The following is a 20051-nucleotide window of genomic DNA, read 5'->3' as shown; positions in this document are numbered from 1 at the left end:
TATTCTTTATCAGGCATGTTACTTATCTTCATTTCATTTAGATCTCTGTCATTTTGTCCTGTTCTTTCATTTTGAACATAGCCCTCTGTCTCCTCGTTTTGGGTATTAATTTTACCCTCAAATGAATTTAAGATGCCACACTAAACTGTGAAAACTTTGTAATACTATAATTTTTACATTGTGTATTTAAAAAATTTTTTTTAAAGATTTTATTTTGTAAATTTATTTATTCATGAGAGACACAGAGAGAGGCAGAGACATAGGCAGAGGGAGAAGCAGGACCCTTGTGGGGAGCCTGATATGGGACTCAATCTGGCGATTCCAGGATCATGCCCTAAGACAAAGGCAGAGGCTCAATCACTGAGCCACCCAGGTGTTCCTACATGTGTCTTTTTAGAGAACACATCTGATATTTTTCAGCCTCGGGTTCTGGGCTTAATTCTGTTCTTGGGGGAGAAGTTAAGGAGACACAGGACACAGCACTCAACCTTCAGAGGGCAAGCTCTGTGCCTGGACCCTGCTCTTGCAATAACTTATTCCTCTCTCATTGCCATCTGCCCACAAAAGTTCTGAATTAATCTCAGTGTGCTCTTAGTTCTTTCAGTCCCTCTAGAAACAGCCCACTTTGCTCTCATTAGGCCTGTAAGAGGTTCCAATCCCCAACTTTGGTACTTGCAGCAGGTGCCACTCTCTAGCACTGTTGCGAGGATTCCCTGAATTGTCTTCCTACCTACACGCCACGTGCTGCTGAAAGTTACATCTCTTATGTTCTAATTGCTGGTCTCGACTTCCTCCCTTGCCTTTGGAGACAACTTTCTGAAAGGTACTGTTGTGTTACAGTTAATATTGTTATTGTTATTGGCAGCCATTATTTACTAATTTAAACTTTGATCCTTCCATTAGTCTTTAAGATCTCTGAGAGCAAGAGAAGCAGGACTTTTCCCCATTCTCTTAGGCCAGGGTTGAGTGGAGTGTCTAGTCCTGAATAAATAAATGAATATACAGGGAACTAACCACATACTAGGCACTACGACACATGCTCTATACAATTATAAAGAAGTAACTTTACCAATACTATTTTTAAACTGAGGATACTAAGCTAACAGCTAACAAGATAAATTAGCAGATCATTACAGTTAAGTAGATGAGCTAGGATTTACAACCACATCTGTCTGATCCCTAAACCAGCTCACTCTACAAAAATCTCATGATGTCTTGCCACCATGATTGGTTTTTCCTACTCTGGCCTATTTGGCTGATCATCACTGAGCTCTAGTTATGACATTCTCACTGATTTGTTTCCTGTTTCTAAGAGAAAATAGTTAAAAAATATTTTATTGAATATATATATTTGTATGTATAGTATATATATAGATGTGTGTGTGCATGTACACACACACATATTATCTTTATCCACCTATTAATCACCTATCATGATTCTTCCACAGGGGCATTTAGAAAAAATGCACTGTCCAAATATGTATTTGTATAGAATTGTACTTCTGAAACAAAATTGAACTGTTACGTGCATTAGCAATTGTTATTGGTGGCCTACATTCAGGTTACTTTTATGGGGTTTCTCATCATCTACCCATTAGAAAAACTGAAGTCATGAAATTTAGAGATATCTCACTTTTTAGTATTATAGGCCTTCTTTTCTAGGGAAATCAATAATAAATCTATTATTACCTGAGCATCAAATAAGACTTTTAAAGGACCTTTTCATCTGAAAGGGGATTACTAGCCAATTGTTCTCATCCAAAGCAGAACCTTGAAAAACCTTTATAGGCTCATGAGAAATAATCTGCAATACAAAACTGTTGCTATTCTGAGGATGAATAAAACAGCCTATTGTTCTTGAATGGAAACATCAGATAATCTGGGACCATTTAACTTAAAGTTCATCTTTTCCCAGACTTTTCTATTCAAAACATATAAGCTTATTCAAGCTGATTTTTTTGATATCATATGGTGCATTTTTACTAGAATTTAATTGTACGAATCTCATTTTTTAAGGCATGACCTAGTTCTTTTAAATTCACAGGCTGAAAAAAATGGGTGAAAATAGAAGATAATATATGTGAAAATACAGTTGGAAATACATAGCTATGCTTCACACATCTGATGGCTAATTTAAACAGTGTTGAGAAGGGAATGTATTACATAGTAATTAAAGAAAGAAGGTTTTAATAAGGTATCTAATTTAGAAAGTTCCATAACCAACATCACAACTCACGTCCACAGGCTTGCCATCAGAAGCTCGTGCAGCAATAACAGTCCTTCCACGAAGGTCCACAGTGTCCTTCTCATCTATATGCCGGCTTGCAATTAAATTACAATCCATATAGAGTGAAATGCCCCAGGATTGTATACCAATGCCAAGTTTATGCCATTGGCGATCAAACAAAGGACGGAGTTCTCGATTTTTAAAAATGTAGTTCAACACATCTCCCTCAGCAGCCTGGAACATAAATTCCACCACCTTCTTTCCGCCATCAACTACTATAGAAACCTGCAAAAATGCAAATTAGCTTTAAGTGTTTAAAACAAGGGTTCAAAATTACTAAAGCATACAAATAAAAAATCAGCGATGCACGTTAGTATGATTGAGGAATTTAGTAAAATGTTTTAGATGATACCCATGTCCACCAGATTTGTTAATACAAAAGAACAGCAAACATCCAGCTACAAAAATGTTTTAAATAATGTGGTATTCTGGCAAATGTAATATGCTCCTTTCTTGAGAGAACATCTGAAGGTATATATTTATATGTAAGTGTATATCTAAGTATATATATAATTCTGTATGAGCAATTCAAGAATTAAATGTTACTTAATTTAAAAAGAAAAAGAATAGAATCACTTGTCTTAGCATGCAAACTAAGATTGACTTCTTGAAACTGATAATTTACATGGTGCAGAAAAAAATGCCTTTACATAAAGGATATACTTTTTTCAGTTTAGTTCATCTTCCATCATAAAATTGTGACGGTATTAACATATTAAAAGACCAGTGAAATAAAAAAATCTCAGTGGACGTGTATAGAAATAAACACAAATGTAAGGTGCTAATAAGTAATATTGAGGTTCATCTTTCCCCCTAGAGTTCTTGCACACTCATCTTTCTGCCCAAATGCCATCTTTTATACAAGTACTCCTGGATTCCTCTTCCTCGTGGCCCATTTTAGGAAGCTGCCCCTTTCTATGCTCCCATAGTCCCCAGTCAGCTCTGAGCTTACCTCTACCACTGCACCCGTCACACTGTGATTATGCTGTAGTATATTGTTCTCCTACATGCCATCCCCTTAGACGTTATGCTTCCTGTGAAAGGAACTATGCTTCTAAAAATCTCTTCTCTTTGTCACTAATTAGCATACAGCATGTGTTCAATACCTTTTTATTGGTGGAATCAATATTTATATCCCACCTCTTCACTCACTAAGGACTTCCAAATGAAACAATGAACAGCTTTAAAAATAATACGTATCAGAAATGATAGGACATAAAGAAGTTATTAGTGAGGTGGACTTAGTGGCAATGAAGCAGTTGTGAAAGAAGGGTTGTTTGAGTGTCTTTAGACAAAATGTGAATCATATTACAGATCTCAGCAAGAGCATCCTGACTATGAGAATACTTGCATTTCCCTATTGATGATTCCTCTAAATGAAAGAATATTCAGATGCTAGATTTGCTTCCAAATTTGGGCACACCATTCCAAGATTCACCTGGCATAACCACATAAAAGAAAACTAATCAGCACAACTCTATGGTTCCTTACCTGTGGTATATTCTGCTGGTTTAAAACCTGCCACAGAAACCACCGTTCCTTTTTGGTGCTTCTTCTTACACGAAATATAGTTTCTATTGCATACTCATCAGGAAGGCCTTTGGGAAATATCTTACTGGGAAAGAAAAACAAAGAATTATTGTGAGAAAACTGAAGAGGAAAATCTAAGTATGAAGTTCTTTGTAATACAATAATTTTTCCCATAAAAATAAAACAAAGTTTCTTAATGGAATTTTCTAAAGTTTATTATTAAACTAAATTTCACAATGACTTATTAAACTAATGGTCATTATTAAACTAAATTTCAAAATGAACATTACTGTACTGCTTTAAGTAACACTGTTCATTAAAAAGCAAACAAAATGTTAATTCCAATTCCAGTCTGACTCTGTCATCTTTGCTGAGAGTCACATTGAGCTATGAGCTGCTTCAGGGGTGTCTTTAGGAGTCAGCACCATGGCAGAAGGCATCAGGTTCAAAATAAAGAACTACCAGACTGTCTTTTTTGGCAGCTGCTCCCCCAACCAGAACCAGACCAGGAACTGCTGGCAGAACTACCTGGACTTCCACTGCTGTGAGAGAAGACAATGACTGCTAAAGGGGGTGATGTCTCCATATGTGAATGATCCTGGCATGTGTACAAATCCTTCTGTCCCATAGCCTGAACGTCATCCTGGGACAACTGTGAGGCAGCAGGCACATCTGGGAAGATCCGAACTGGCTCTACCCACCTCTCCTTTGTCTTCCATCCTTTTCTCGGGGTGGTTAAGAGGGACCTGGGTACATGGTGATCCCTACCCTGGGATCCTGAATCATGGCTTAATAATAAATACTCATTGGAAAAATATAAGACTATGTATGTGTAAAAGAGCTGGATGGGTGGTGAAGAAGCCAGGGTAGAAGTAGTACCATGACCAGTAAGAGGGACTTCAGAGAGACTGTTTTTTCTATTTTGTTTCATGTCACTAAACTGACCACTTATCTTTCTTTATATCAGACAATAGAGTGAATGACTATATAAAATAGCCTCAAGCCCGTATAGGTGCTAAAGTTTATCTGTATATTTCTCTTTATTATCTATACAATCTTAAAAATTGTTCTTATGTAATTTTTGAACCACATAAAAATAGAATAATAAAAACTCCTGTGAAACTATTTGAAGCAAAGAAACATTTAATCTATCTCTGTATCATCCACAAAGCCCAAGTGCAGTGCCACCACAGCACCTTATAACTATTTGTTAAATTAATGACTGACTTAGCAAACGAAACAAAGACAAACTTAATTTTGATAGAATTCTTTAATATTTCATAAAACAAAATGTAATTATTTTTCAGTAATTTATAATCTGATTTGAAAATTGAAAATATATCTCTTGAAAGGTTCCTTCTGTGACAAAAAATAACAAAACAAAATACTACTAATATAATATTAATATAAAATAAATACAGTCTTAAAATAATACACTGAAATAAATTTAGTTATGTTTACAGGAAAATTGATATTTTCTTAGCCTAGGTTTATAATGGATTAAAATCCTTATAATTATTGTATTTTCCTTTCAGTAATTCTTGTTCTACTTTCAAAGCCAAAAGTGATTTTGCTTGCCAAAACTGTATTTTGAAGAAAAATTTCTCTTTTCTCTTTTAAAAACAATACATTACAAAACATTTCAGCTCTTATAGACTATGTTTCTTGTTTATACCACACAAGCACACTTAATGTGACACAGAATAATTTCGCTGGGTCTTGCCAAAGTTTCTATTATAAAAGAGGCCATATTAGATTACTGGTCTGCTACCAGAGAGATATAATGACAGCTTGCCATGTGTAAGATACCCATGCTTGAATATTTTTGAATGAAGTGTAATTTCCTATAAGAAATTCTATACACTGCTTATTCATGATATTCCCATTAAGAAAAATATTGCTGATCCTTACTTGCTGAACTAATTCATATATATATGAATATATATATATATATATATATATATATATATATATATATATACACATATATAAATTTTCACTGGGATATTTTTTACCTTCCCTCCATTTTGTACACATTGTATATAGTTCAATACTATACATGGAAAATTCATCCATATAAATTAATACTAACCTAGATTTGAAGAGCTCAAAGTTTAGTGAAATTTAAGTATAATTTATCTTTTATTTCCCATTGTTTACATTTCTTCATATTAATGAAAGTCACCTAAATATTCATGGACAGGTGAGAGCAAAAATATACCAAATTAACAAAATGTTCAATCTAAAATAAATTGTTTTAATGTGACTAAGTAAAAGTCACTGAGAGCTAAATTAAGTCTTTCCAAATTATCCAAAGGTGCCAAAGGAAATTTGCTGCCTGCAGAGTTCTCTTTACACTAGCCCCTGAGAGAGCTAGTTCTAGATATGATCTGGAGTGCCTCTGAAGTCTCATAATTCACATATTTTAGGCTCCTTTGAACTTATAATTTATTTCAATGTTGAAAAAAATCTAAAATGTAGGTTTCATCTGCTCTCTGATGTTCTCTATACGTATAGCAGCCCTCTGTTCAATCATAAAGTGGAAAGAAACACTATTAAACTCTAGAGGAAGTGGCGGAGAATCAAAAGTGGGGCTCCTTATAGAGACCAGCTATGGCAGAAGGCAATGTCCAGATCTGAGAACCAGTGAGATTTGATCCCACTAAAAAATTGATTTCCTAAAGATCTTAACATTACAGCACTTCCTTCTTAGTGTTAATAGATTTTTAAATTCTCTTTATATTTTCTCTACTTCCTCAATTTTTACAAAGAGCATAAATTGTATTAATGATCATTTATAAAACAACACTACTATTTTCAGGTTAGGAAAAAATAATTCTGTTCTTTAAAGTGAACTATAAATTAATCTGATATTTTTCAAGGTCAGAGATGAGGGGGAATTAACAATAAAAATATTTTTTTCTATTATGGGAGGCAAAAAATCATAGTAGTCTATAACTGCCTATCTAAAGCCTTCAGAATAGTTCAGTCACTGAGGCAATAAGAAAAGATGAAAGAACCTTCAAATGAAAATACACTTTTCCCAATATTTTCTCCATATACTTCAAACAGAATATCTTATTACAAAGTACTAGTACCTATACTTATGAAGTTGGATACAAATGAACATTTTATTAAACATGAAGGATCTCACCATACAGGACTTTAAGAATAGGCCATATTTGTCTACATAGCCTACAGCCCACATCCTCTAGATATTCTCACTTGATTAATGAAAAATCCTTTGCTGATCAAAATTTATTTAAAGTCTCTTAAAAATGTAAATAAAATGATTATATCTAAAAAAGAAATTTGTATTACAGGAAAGATCTTGGCATGAGATGGAAGAAATATCTAATCATTCTTTGTATGTGTAATTGTTATTAAAAAGGGCTTTACATCCGCTGTCTTTTGTATACATGGTATGAATGTAGATTCTCCCTAACTATGAAGTACTTTTTCTTACAAGCCAAAATACCTAATACTCTACTATTAGAGCTTTCTTCCTCTCTGGAAAATCCTTGTATTTATAAAACATAAGCTCTGTTATTACCACTAAAATAGTCCCTAAAAACTGGTCATATAATACTAACAAATTGTCTAATAATTAATTATCACCTTGGAAAGAATAGAACAGAGATCTATGAGCTTGTGATAAAGCAAGGAAGTTGACAGAGAAAACACAGAGAAGGAGGAATAATTCCAGAGCAGGAAATGCCCCTGAGTTAGAAGGCCGAAATGTCATTGTCCCGATTCCTGAGCAACACAAGCATCACCTTCAGGCACTGGGAGAGAAAAGTTCCAAAAAGAAAGGTGATGCCAAAGGGGAGATGCAACCAAGATTAACCCTGACTAATTTCCCTTGACTGTGCTGTCAACTTACATGCCTAAATCCCTACAAGGCATCTCCACTTGGATGGATATTAAATGGACCTCTAGTTAAATAACTGAAATTGAACTTTGTTCAACACATCCCTTTACAAGAATTCTACATCTCAGCGTGCCTGGGTGGCTCAGTTGGTTAAGCATCTACCTTTAATTCAGGTGATGATTTCAAGGTTCTAGGATAGAGCCGGAGACTCGAAGCATTTTCAAAGTATGTGTGGGAGCATAAGGAAAGTACCGTATACTTAGAGAAGGAACTCTGTGTAGAAAATATCTTTCAACTAACATCTTCTTCATGAAGATAGAAGTGTTTTCAAATATATTTCTAGAAGCGTAAGGAAAGTGCTCGTCCCTCTCCCTCCCTCCACTCTTGTGCTCCTTCATAATCTCTCTCTCATTCTCTCTCTCTCTCTCTCTCTCTCTCTCCCTCACCCTCTCCCTCTCTCCCTCCCTCCCACCATCACTCTGCTAGACAGAGGTCAGGATGGAACTTGAACTCGGGACTTCTAATTCCAAGGTCAGTTTTTTTTTTTCCAGTATATCAAGTTGCTTGCATCCTCTAGGTTAAGAATAAAATTTCCCTCATTACTGACCTGACTTAAAAATAATGTTATGTGGCTATAGGGAAGGGGAAAAAAAAGCTGCTTTTCTGAATAATAGGTGAGATGGGTGGAATATAAATAAATAGCAAATATTAGTACCAAGAAATGAATAGTTAAATATTTACAATCGTGATAATATTAACAACAACAATAAATCACATTTGAGGTTCAGAGCAAAGCATTCATTATGACATTTGCATATCTTAGGTAACCAGTATCCATGAGGGGAAGTTAATTATAGTTGTTTCTTCTAATCATATTTTGAGCATAGATCAGGAAGTATTGCAAACCACACAGTAATGTCTTTAAAATAGGGCTATGATCTGTTGGGTTTTAAGAAAGATATCCATGTTACAGAAGGTGATAACCAATCAGGAGTATTTTCTGTATACTTTTTAGAGATCATTTCTTAGAAAAATTAGGATTTGCCACCAAGCATTTCTTTAAAAATGAGTGCAATTTGCAGGAAGTTGTAAAAATTATGAGAATAGCATGTATACTAATAATTATGCTATGTGAAGAAAAGCATGAAGTATTCTGATAAAAAGTGCCTCAGTGTTTATTCCACTAGTGTGAAAATATATTTGGATTTTAATACCTTAGGAAGAATATCAATAGAATGGTAACCTGACTAAAAAGATGAGTACATGTCTTTTGCCCATTTCATGATTGGATTGTTTGTTTCCTTGGTGTTGAGTTTAATAAGTTCTTTATAGATCTTGGAAACTAGCCCTTTATCTGATATGTCATTTGCAAATATCTTCTCCCATCCTGTAGGTTGTCTTTGAGTTTTGTTGACTGTATCCTTTGCTGTGCAAAAGCTTCTTATCTTGATGAAGTCCCAATAGTTCATTTTTGCTTTTGTTTCTTTTGCCTTCGTGGATGTATCTTGCAAGAAGTTACTATGGCCAAGTTCAAAAAGGGTGTTGCCTGTGTTCTTCTCTAGGATTTTGATGGAATCTTGTCTCACATTTAGATCTTTCATCCATTTTGAGTTTATCTTTGTGTATGGTGAAAGAGAGTGGTCTAGTTTCATTCTTCTGCATGTGGATGTCCAATTTTCCCAGCACCATTTATTGAAGAGACTGTCTTTCTTCCAATGGATAGTCTTTCCTCCTTTATCGAATATTAGTTGCCCATAAAGTTCAGGGTCCACTTCTGGATTCTCTATTCTGTTCCACTGATCTATGTGTCTGTTTTTGTGCCAGTACCACACTGTCTTGGGAAGACATAGACATGGCCAACATGCATATGAGAAAATGCTCTGCATCACTTGCCATCAGGGAAATACAAATCAAAACCACAATGAGAGGGATCCCTGGGTGGCACAGCGGTTTGGCGCCTGCCTTTGGCCCAGGGTGCGATCCTGGAGACCCAGGATCGAATCCCACGTCAGGCTCCCGGTGCATGGAGCCTGCTTCTCCCTCTGCCTATGTCTCTGCCTCTCTCTCCCTCTCTCTCTGTATGACTATCATAAATAAATTTAAAAAAAAAAAATTAAAAAAAAAAAAAACACAATGAGATACCACCTCACACCAGTGAGAATGGGGAAAATTAAGGCAGGAAACAACAAATGTTGGAGAGGATGCGGAGAAAAGGGAACCCTCATACACTGTTGGTGGGAATGTGAACTGGTGCAGCCACTCTGGAAAACTGTGTGGAGGTTCCTCAAAGAGGTAAAAACAGACCTGCCCTACGACCCAGCAATTGCACTGTTGGGGATTTACCCCAAAGATACAGATGCAATGAAACGCCGGGACACCTGCACCCCGATGTTTATAGCAGCAATGGCCACGATAGCCAAACTGTGGAAGGAGCCTCGGTGTCCAACGAAAGATGAATGGATAAAGAAGATGTGGTTTATGTATACAATGGAATATTACTCAGCTATTAGAAATGACAAATACCCACCATTTGCTTCAACATGGATGGAACTGGAGGGTATTATGCTGAGTGAAGTAAGTCGGTCGGAGAAGGACAAACATTATATGTTCTCATTCATTTGGGGAATATAAATAATAGTGAAAGGGAATATAAGGGGAGGGAGAAGAAATGTGTGGGAAATATCAGAAAGGGAGACAGAACGTAAAGACTGCTAACTCTGGGAAACGAACTAGGGGTGGTGGAAGGGGAGGAGGGCGGGGGGTGGGAGTGAATGGGTGACGGGCACTGGGGGTTATTCTGTATGTTAGTAAATTGAACACCAATAAAAAATAAATTAAAAAAAAAAAGATGAGTAATTCCTTAAAGTGTAAAAATAATGATGACACCAATAAAAAAAAAATAATGATGACAAATGTGACTATTTCAAATGATTATGGAAAAAGAACCCTTAGCACAGATGCTACATTAATGCTTTCTTGGCATGGGGATCAGTGTAAGTTTCTTTCCCATTCATCCCTTGAGGTGTGAAATCAATGCCAAACATAGCTATACACAAAGTTAACTTAATAAAGTTGAAGTGTCTGGTCTCTCAGGGACAGAAGGATGTCAGCTGAACAAATAATAGGCATTTCTGGCTGTCCAATTAATGAGAAACCAATAAGAAATACCCTAACTGGATAAACTCTGCTTTTTCAAACTCCCTTCCAGATGGGGAGCACTGCAGGCATGAAAAAATCATAAAACTTAAAAAATAATTCACTCTTTTAAAGTACATGCAAATATTTATTGATAAAGTTATTTTGTGGGGAGATGGAATCGGGGAGTAGATCTCATTTATTTTCCATGACTAAGCTCTAATGGTTTGTTATCAAGAAAAATAAAGACCATAATGAAGCTCATAAATTTATTTACTTCTTTGTATATTAATTGGTAGTTTTATTGTACAGCAAGTTCAATTTGATGTATTTGTTCAGTATTCCTAGAAGGACCATAGTTTGTAATATGGGAACTGACATCTCTGTCTCATGTATGGAAAAAATAAAGGACAAAACTAAACTGCAGAACAAGAGGGGATTAGAAAGAAAAAAATGTGACTGCCAGTTTCTTTTTTGTTCTTTTACCTAACTAAATAATAAGTAATATGAGGCAAGAAGTGAAATGTAAAATGAAGAGTAACAAACTTTTATAATTTCAGTGCTCATAAACTAGAAAGAGGACATAATTATTCTAGAGAAATTTCATTTTATATATGGTGTTCCAAAAATCAAGCATCATACACACTTGGATAGCAAAGTGTTTTAAAAATTTAGTTACTAATTACCACAGTTCCAGAGGTAATTCTTCAACTAGCTCATAGCACAAAGCTTGAAGCAAAGCCCTTTTTTTAAAAGTGCTATTTTGGTAGGGATGAAGTGAGTTTTCCAGATCACATTTAGCAAGACCAACATTTATTTACTTTTTTGCTTTTAAAATGAAATAGCTAAATGGAAAAAATCTATTTTTAAATATCAAGAACTGGCTTCCAAATTAATTCTTCCATTCTAAATAAGCATGAGGCAGAGTTTATGAAGAACTTCCGTATTTACAAGTATCAATGGGGCCTTTGACTTGCTGAATGTCTTCCAGGAAGAGAAATATGATACAAGTTACATTTCCTGAGAGTGAAGTGAGAGATGCTTGGAGTTTATAGTAAGTCATTTCTTTCCCAGCTGACACCCACCATCACCTGTCACGTTACAAGCAATTTGGCTAGCAGGGCCTGGAAGGTTTGTCTGAAATGCCTTCCCCACAAGCTGGGTGGTGATGTTTAAGTTCCACAGCCACAGCTTCTGAACTCTTAGTCTTTTTGTGCTTGCTTGCTAAGGGAATTCAGACAGATTATTAATGGGAAAGCAAAGCTTGGGTGAATGACTCTCTGATAATCCAATGTCTGTCATGATTAGCACTTGTTCATTGGGACATTGTAAATGACTTCCCATTGAAAACAAGCCCTTCTACTACATGACACTCAGATAACAAAAATCAAGGGTAGACTAGAGAAGCTGCTCTTCATAAAGGCTTGGAAGGCTAATTTTTCAGATGTCTCCACCCAAAAAAGAAAATAAGTCCTGGCTCAAACCTCACCCCCAAGTGGTCCTGAGTCTGGGGGCTTGGCTTCTGCCTCAGGATCATTTGGATCTAACTGAAAACTGTGATTTTCCGGGTGGCATATATTCAGCTATTTGTTTGTTCATTTCCTAGAATGTAATGCTATTGCTCTAATACCTCCACTTTATTTTAAACAGCTTTATTGAGGTCTAATTGATATACTGTGGTTTCTCTTCAGATCTTAAAAATCCTTTACCTTTCACTTTATTTTTCATGTAAAGTTCAAACTCCTTAGCCTGGTACGTAAGTCCACTCAGAACAGCACCTCAGCCTCCGTTTTCAGCCTCCTCCACCCTGCAGACATTCCCACCAACTGTGTTCACTATCACATGGGATTTCTCATCATTCTTCAAACTGCCTTGACCTTTAAATGATACTTCCTCTAACTACATTGGCCCCCTGGCTCACCTGGCAAATCTGCACTTATCCTTCCAGCCTCTATTTTTCACATCTTTTGTGCAGCCTTCCCTCGTTCTTTCAAAATGGCTTCATCTGTTCACCTGTTCATCATCTTCATCTATATACATACATTTAAAGATTGCTACTATATTCCATAATAGCTAAATGTCAACATATCTATCTTCCCAGACAGAAATAACTCAACGCCAAGCACCACGTCTTTATTTATCCTTAAATCCTCAGTGCCTGGCACCTAGTGAGTCTTCTGCATCATTTGGGAAGCAAATAAAATACTTTATTAGAATTTCTTCTTTCACTGCCATCAAAGCTGAACTGAGAAATAATAGGGACAGCATATTATAAAATAATTGTTTTCTGTATACCTCATAAACAAAGGGAATTTTAAATTCTTATCATGGGTAAATTAGAAGAGAGATAGAAGTGAAATACCTAAAATGCCTAGTCCCTATCTATGAGCTTTTGAGTGCCTGAAAAAAAGAGTGCCAAGAGTGGATTGGCTTATATTTGTTAAATACACTGTGAGGGTCTGTGCCTTGGGCACAACCTTGAGGTCTGGGGGACAGTTAGAGAGATGGTCATTGAACCCATACCTTCAGCCCCCAGTGCATATACACATACCCTACTCAGTTGTAGCCACAAAGCAACTCTGGTACCTAAGAGCTGAGGATGAACAGCTACGAATAGAAGTTGACTAGGACCCATGGAATGGCATTTTCATGGAAAGGACTCCCAACAAAAGCAAGGTGACATGCATAAAACAAGGAGATTAGAACACCAGGACAAGAGTGTACTTTCTTCTGAACATGAGCACATGTGCAACACAGTTGGGGCTTCCCAAGGTAACAATAGTTGTTTTTAAGAGGGTCTGGTTCTACAGTTATGCAGGTAGAAAGTAGAAACCATCACAATTTAGGCACTGATGTTAATATGACACCATTTGAACCCAATATTAATGAGTCCTGGGAACATTTAGATTATCTGAGCCAGAATGAGATCAGCATTACATGAAAACGATATTGAACCACCAAAAGAGGAAGCAATTTTGCATGACGATTTAAGTGAGGGCTGTATTTAAAAGGTAGGGTGTGTACTAAACTTTCTAGGATATATAAGATTCAAATTGGCAAAAATGATGGGCAGAATATGACAGGTAGAGAGAAACAGGTACAGAAAGTCTGTGTAGAGAAAGACTTAGGTCAGGGGCATTTGAGACAGGACAGTGGTCACCGGTAACTTTGAAAGAAATTTTAGAAGTGTCCAAGAAGTCCTGGTGAGACACAAGGGGGTTAACAGATGTGTGAGGAAGCAAAGTGGTCAGTAACATTATTCCTTTGGGAAGTCTGGGAGTAAAAGGGACTGCCAAAGGAAAATGTTTCTAGAACAGAAAAGGATTAAGTATATACTTGTAGACTAAGAGGCCAGGATACTTTGGAGAGGGACACTGAAAACAGAAGAGCAAAAGGGATCGTGGGTGGATCAAGGTATTAGAGGAGGCTGGCAGGGAGAAGATTAAGAGCACAAGTGAAGGGGTTAAACTTCAGGGTTAACAGAAGGGTCGCCTCTAGAGAAGACAGCTGACACAGGGAAATTCTCAACTAGAAAAAGTTGAGATGGTTCAAATAGGAGGAATACCTTCGGTACAAAACATCTGGCCAATTCAATCTTGTATTCAACCAACCAGATGTTCATTCTATACGGCACTACCATGTGTGTCCATCTGAACTGAAATTTTCACTGACCTTCGTTGTGATTGCTGCTAAATTACATGGATATAGCCATGGGGAGAGGAATTATTAAAGTCAATTATTTGAATATATTATTCAGCTTAAAATTATAAATATTTCACCTAACCTGGAATACATGTATTTGAGGACATACAAGTGTTAACTAAAATGAGGCAATAGATAAGGTATTCCAAGCTTATATGAGTCACATAAAATACTATAATCAGCTTTTGGCTACCTTGCTTATTTCCTGATCACCCTTCATGGTTAAGTTGAAGGAATTGAAATGATAATAAATTAATAGTTTATTAGCTAACACAATTATTCTTTCTTGATTGACATACATTTCAAAGTTTATCATTGAAATTAAAATTTTATCTCACTATCTGATTCTGTGTCTGAGAATGGGGATTAGACTATCCAATGCTATTTTATGAAACATAGAATCTGGTAAATCTACAAAAAGCCTGTCAAGTCCTTATAAAGTTCTTAAGTACTAGCATAACAAAATATCATGCATTACTACAGTCAATTCTCTGGCCAATTTATAAATTTAAAATCATGCTTAAATTTGGGTTTATAGCCATTATAAAAGCAATACATTTGCAACCACCTAAGGTTAATAACTAATTAATCCTCATCGCATTTTTATGAGTCAAATAAGATTAACGATGACTTGAAGTATATGCCTTTATGCCTTCTTTCTTTTCTATACTCTGAAAACCTGCAGTGCACACTCCACAGATACATACTTACAATCCCCACCCAAGTAAAAGCTCTGCTATCTCTTATAAGGTTTGATTTATTGTATAAAAAGATGTGTGAAGAAAGAAGAAAAATCAAATATATAACATAACAGTAGTAGATTAATCAACGCCTATCAAATTGGTCTGAATAATTACCAAATACCTTAGTTTTTTTACTTTATGATAACATTTGCATTATTATGACTCCTAAGTCATATATTTAACTGGTGCCTCACTACTTTCAAGGTAACTGGCATAAGGAGATTTTAAGATAAGATAATTTCATGCAATTAGCCATAATAAAATAGGAAATAAGCCCCAAGGACATCCTGTATCACACTGTACCTATAGTCAATAATCATAATATATTGTACACTTAAAAATGTGTTAAGAGGGTAGACCTCATGTTCTTTCTGAAATAAAATAAACGAAACAAAACAAAAATAAAATAAAGCAGATATAAATATTGTAGAATCTTTACACATATGATCAATTACTGATACGCTTTACCTTTCCCCAAGCACTACTGAATTACATGAAATCTGAAGGAGAAAAATCACAACTTATTTAAATTTAATAATATTAAATATTTCCAAAACTGATAAATGGAAATACTAAACTAATAATATTTCATATTATATTACATTTTAGTAGCCATTTCTATACAAAGCAATTTGTAAAAAAAAAAAAAAAAAAAAAAAGCAATTTGTTATTGGAATGTATCAACATCCCTAAATTTTTTAGAAAAAAAATAACATCGATCCTTGTGATTGATTCTTGTTATAGAAATATAAATATTTCCATGCAATCTGAAAATCTATATAATCATGCTCTTAAAATTCTGTTCTATCTAATATACATAATTTGGCTATATTGTAGTATTTAAAGAATTCAGTAATTGTAAGCCTATCAGGCTTGTTTTTTTCCATCTTAAGAATATATGACTTATTAATTTACCTCATATTTTTGGTATAGAAAACTATAATTAAGGAAATACAGTGATGACACAAGAATTATGTCTAACAGTCATTCAATCTCTTATAAACAGCTGGACAACTTTTTAATTAAGTCACTTTTCCTTACATGGCAAACTTATTATCTACAAAATGATGAGATGGCCTTATAAAAACCCAAGGGGTGCATAAATAGTCATTCTCTATAGTTTAATAGAATTGTGAAGTAATCCTCCTAAAATTAGAAGCTTTAAGTATCAGAGTTCTAAACGTTGTTTTGAGCCACAGAGTTTCACTGTTTTTGAGAACTTGGAGAGACCCCAAAGAAGAGCAATAAAATGAAAGATAGATTAGAAAGCCAGCCCTTATGAGAGAAAGATTGAAAATCAGCCTTGTGTGGGATGCTAAAGGAAGTTGAGTTTTTATGAGAGAAGGTGTTGCACTGAGTCCCATGGCCAATGCTTGATGATAGAAGGCAACACATCTCAGTTTTCTTGGTCAAGGCATCATGTGTCTTTCCAGCAGGTTCCAGAAGGTAAGACTAGGCCCACATTCTTTTACCATTGTAATCCCAGAGCCTAGGAAAGTACTCAGTCCATAGTGAGCTCACCAAGTGATTATTGAATAAAAAGGGTGAGCTCTATACTACCCTGCATTCACTATGGTGATTTATTGAATGTTACCTCTTATTTACCCTTCAGTGGAACAGAAACATTTTAGGAACCCCAATACTTATATAGTAAGCTACAGCTTTTATTTGTAATTGCTACAAGACTTTAGTTGAAACAACAAACTTAATGACAAAATTTTTAAATGATAATGTCTAACGCTACTGAAGATACTGGATATTATACCAAATAGAAGGATAAAACAATGATAAAACATAATTAGAAGTATATATCAAGATGTCTAAAAATGAACTAGTAATTTCACTGTAAAAATCAATCCTATGGAAATAATTTTAAACGCAGAGAAAAACAACTTTCCTCGATGTTGTGGAGTTATTTATAATGATAAAAAATCTGGAAGTAATGTAAAGCTCCATGTAGAAAAGACATGCACATAGGGTGAATCTTTTAGCACTAGTACAGACAAGGATAGATCATGCTACAATATACAAAGCAGCTTTCCTTATATTTAGGATTATTTCCAAGGGAACTGTTAAGGTTCAGAGAACTTGAACAACTCTTAAAAAACACTACCCATCTTACAAATGTATTATTACATTTGGAGGGTTATTATGTTTTTAAAAAACACAAAATGCAAGTGAAAATAGCTCCTCCTAGCTCTCTTTTTTCCATGTAAAGCTGTGAAACTAAATAGCCCTTACTTCCAGAAAGCAACCACCAATATAATGAGAGAGAGAGAGAGAGAGAGAGAGAGAGAAATAGAGAGATTCCTCTTCACTGGAGATTTATTTATTTGTAACAAAAGCTAAGGGGACCCTATCTGTCAATTATGCTACTGTGTCTAGCTATACTATCCAAGCTCATAAAAGCTTATTAAAGTTAATCTCTGTTGATTATTTTTTTCACACATAGCTCATTTCCCCTCATTCTTAGGAACTATTTCAGTTGCAAAAGACACCAGCTCATAGGAATAATCCTAAATCAGAGAGACTACCGACTGGAAACACACATAAGCACTCCCATCTCCCCTCTTTCTGCTATTGGGTCACAGCATTCTAATCTGCTGAACCTAATATGGCCTCAGAATCCTTCTCAACACAGTACTGCAGAGAGCCACTGGCTACCAGTCACAGAACCTAAGAAATAAGGCTCTTTACCATCCTTGGATTCAATAATAAATCAGGAAATTGACTTTCCTGCTATATTTGAAATCAAATTATTTACCCATTGGCGAGTCAAAAAAGGGAGTATTGCCCCTTCAGAATCAACAGTACATGAGAATTCTACATTTAGCGGCTCTTCTAAAATATTCAACTACCAAGACTTTTTATTTTGTTATTAGAGACATTTTTATTTAAAAATTTTTTTAAAGAAGCAACTAAAGAAAGATTAAGAACTATATGATCCCAAGAAAATGAGGTGCTCCATAGTAGGTGCATGTTTTGTGTATATTTTCTATCAAAACTTCACCACTTTGCCTAATAATTGCCAAAACACAATTTAAAGATAATCAGAGTATGAACATCTGGGATATAGCTCTCAATATATATAGAAATAATGAACTATTTCTTTTGTACAACCAGGGATATTTGAAGATACCAGAAGCCAAGGAAATCTCCTCTAAAAGATAATTCCAAAAAAACTAGGTAGCATGCTACCCAGAGTCTTTTTTTAAAGTATTTTATTCATTTATTTGAGAGGGAGAGAGAGAGAGAACAAGCACGAGATGAAGGGAGAGGCAGAGGGAGAAACAGACTCCCTGCTGAGTAGGGAGCCAGGTTCAGGCCTGGAGCCTGACCTTGAGCTCCATCCAGGAATCCCCTGGAATCATTACCTGAGCCCAAGGCAGATGCTTAACTGACTGGGCCACCCAGGAACCCTGACCACTTAGAATCTTTTAGCAAATATTTTCATTTGCTCTCCCAAGGACTACTGAAGAAATGAACAAATTTAAGGTAAAACCAAATATAAAGCCCCTTCGATGTTCCTAAAGCATGTGTCACCTTTAAGTGTAAAATAATGTTATCTGAAGGGCCTCTGCAAGAGTAGCCCTTGAGATTCCCATGTTAAGCCAGGCTCAAGGCAAGGAGGATGCCCAAAAGTATCTGACCAATAGGCTTATTAAATTCTCCCCTTATGAATCTCACCTGGAGGATGACAAAACTCTAAAAATAAGCTCAGGTACAGAAAGAATCCTCATTTTCCGTGTAAAATGGCATGTGCCTTTCCCCATACTAATTCTGCAAGGCAGCTTATTTACAAACATAAATAGCTGCAACTTTACTCCAGACTCACTGAAAAATCAAAATGGCATCATGCAAGAGAAGCACCCTAGCATACTTGGCTTAATGAGTGAAATGTAAATGGAGATGAGCCAAGCTACTTGACACTGGCTAGTCAGCTTAACCAGATACCCTCCAGTTTCCTGTAGTAGAAGTACCAGGTTCTGCCCTGCAGAGCCAGGGAATTTACTTACATTGAGAGCCCAGGGATCATGCAATGATTTAGAGCTAAAAGTCGGAAAATAAGTGGCAGGTCTTGGCTAATATCTATTATTACGCATATTCAAAGGGGCAGCAAGATTGCCAATGTTACTACTTAAAATTAGTCAAATCTTCTCATGTTAAGTTCTAGTGAATTTTTAAAAGTTTTCCCACCAATCCTTTAGCCACCTGGACAGAATTACAGGGGTTTAAATTGTCAGGAAGAAGGCAGAGAGAAAATCCACCTTAATTTTTTGGGACAAATTTTATTACCTTTCTTAAATTCTTTAATTTATCTCCTACTAGTTAAAAAACTAAATCTAAATCTCTGTATATATGATATAGATGAGATACATGTTGACTTTTCTTTTTTTTAAATATTTTATGTATTTATTCATGAGAGACACACAGAGAAAGAAGCAGAGACATAGGCAGAGATAGAAGAAGGCTCCCTGCAGAAAGCCTGGTGCGGAACTTGATCCCAGGACCCAGGGATCACAACCTGAGCCAAAGGCAGATGCTCAACCACTGAGCCACCAAGGTGCCCCTTTTCTTTTCCTTTTTCTTTTTTTTAAGACATAATGACTTTTCTTTGGGTATTCACATCTTTAAACACAGAACTGTTGTACCCTGAAGGTTCGATGCCTACATACAAAGCCACCTAAAAGCCGCCCCCAGCAGCACAAGTCTGTACCGTCCTATCTGCCGAAATTCCTCACCTCTTCCATCACCCATTCTATCCCCCAGTATCAGATTGCTT

The 20051-nt window shown here is 35.7% G+C and overlaps 1 protein-coding gene across 2 annotated transcripts in view; it reads right to left on the bottom strand.

Annotated features, from left to right (window-relative positions):
- Positions 1–20051, bottom strand: part of COL19A1 (collagen type XIX alpha 1 chain) — a 310139-nt gene that overhangs the window by 266028 nt on the left and 24060 nt on the right. For both annotated transcript variants that reach the window (XM_038554446.1, XM_038554445.1), the window contains exons 5-6: positions 3779–3902; positions 2237–2512 (exon numbers count right to left, since the gene is read on the bottom strand). In XM_038554446.1, coding sequence (XP_038410374.1) covers positions 2237–2512; positions 3779–3902 — 400 coding nt within the window. The remainder of the gene's footprint in view (positions 1–2236; positions 2513–3778; positions 3903–20051) is intronic.

This window comes from Canis lupus, chromosome 12 (genome assembly GCF_011100685.1).
Source record: "Canis lupus familiaris isolate Mischka breed German Shepherd chromosome 12, alternate assembly UU_Cfam_GSD_1.0, whole genome shotgun sequence".
NCBI lineage: Eukaryota > Metazoa > Chordata > Mammalia > Carnivora > Canidae > Canis > Canis lupus.
The sequence above is the reverse complement of the archived record's forward strand: the minus strand, read 5'-3'. Positions and strand labels throughout refer to the sequence as shown.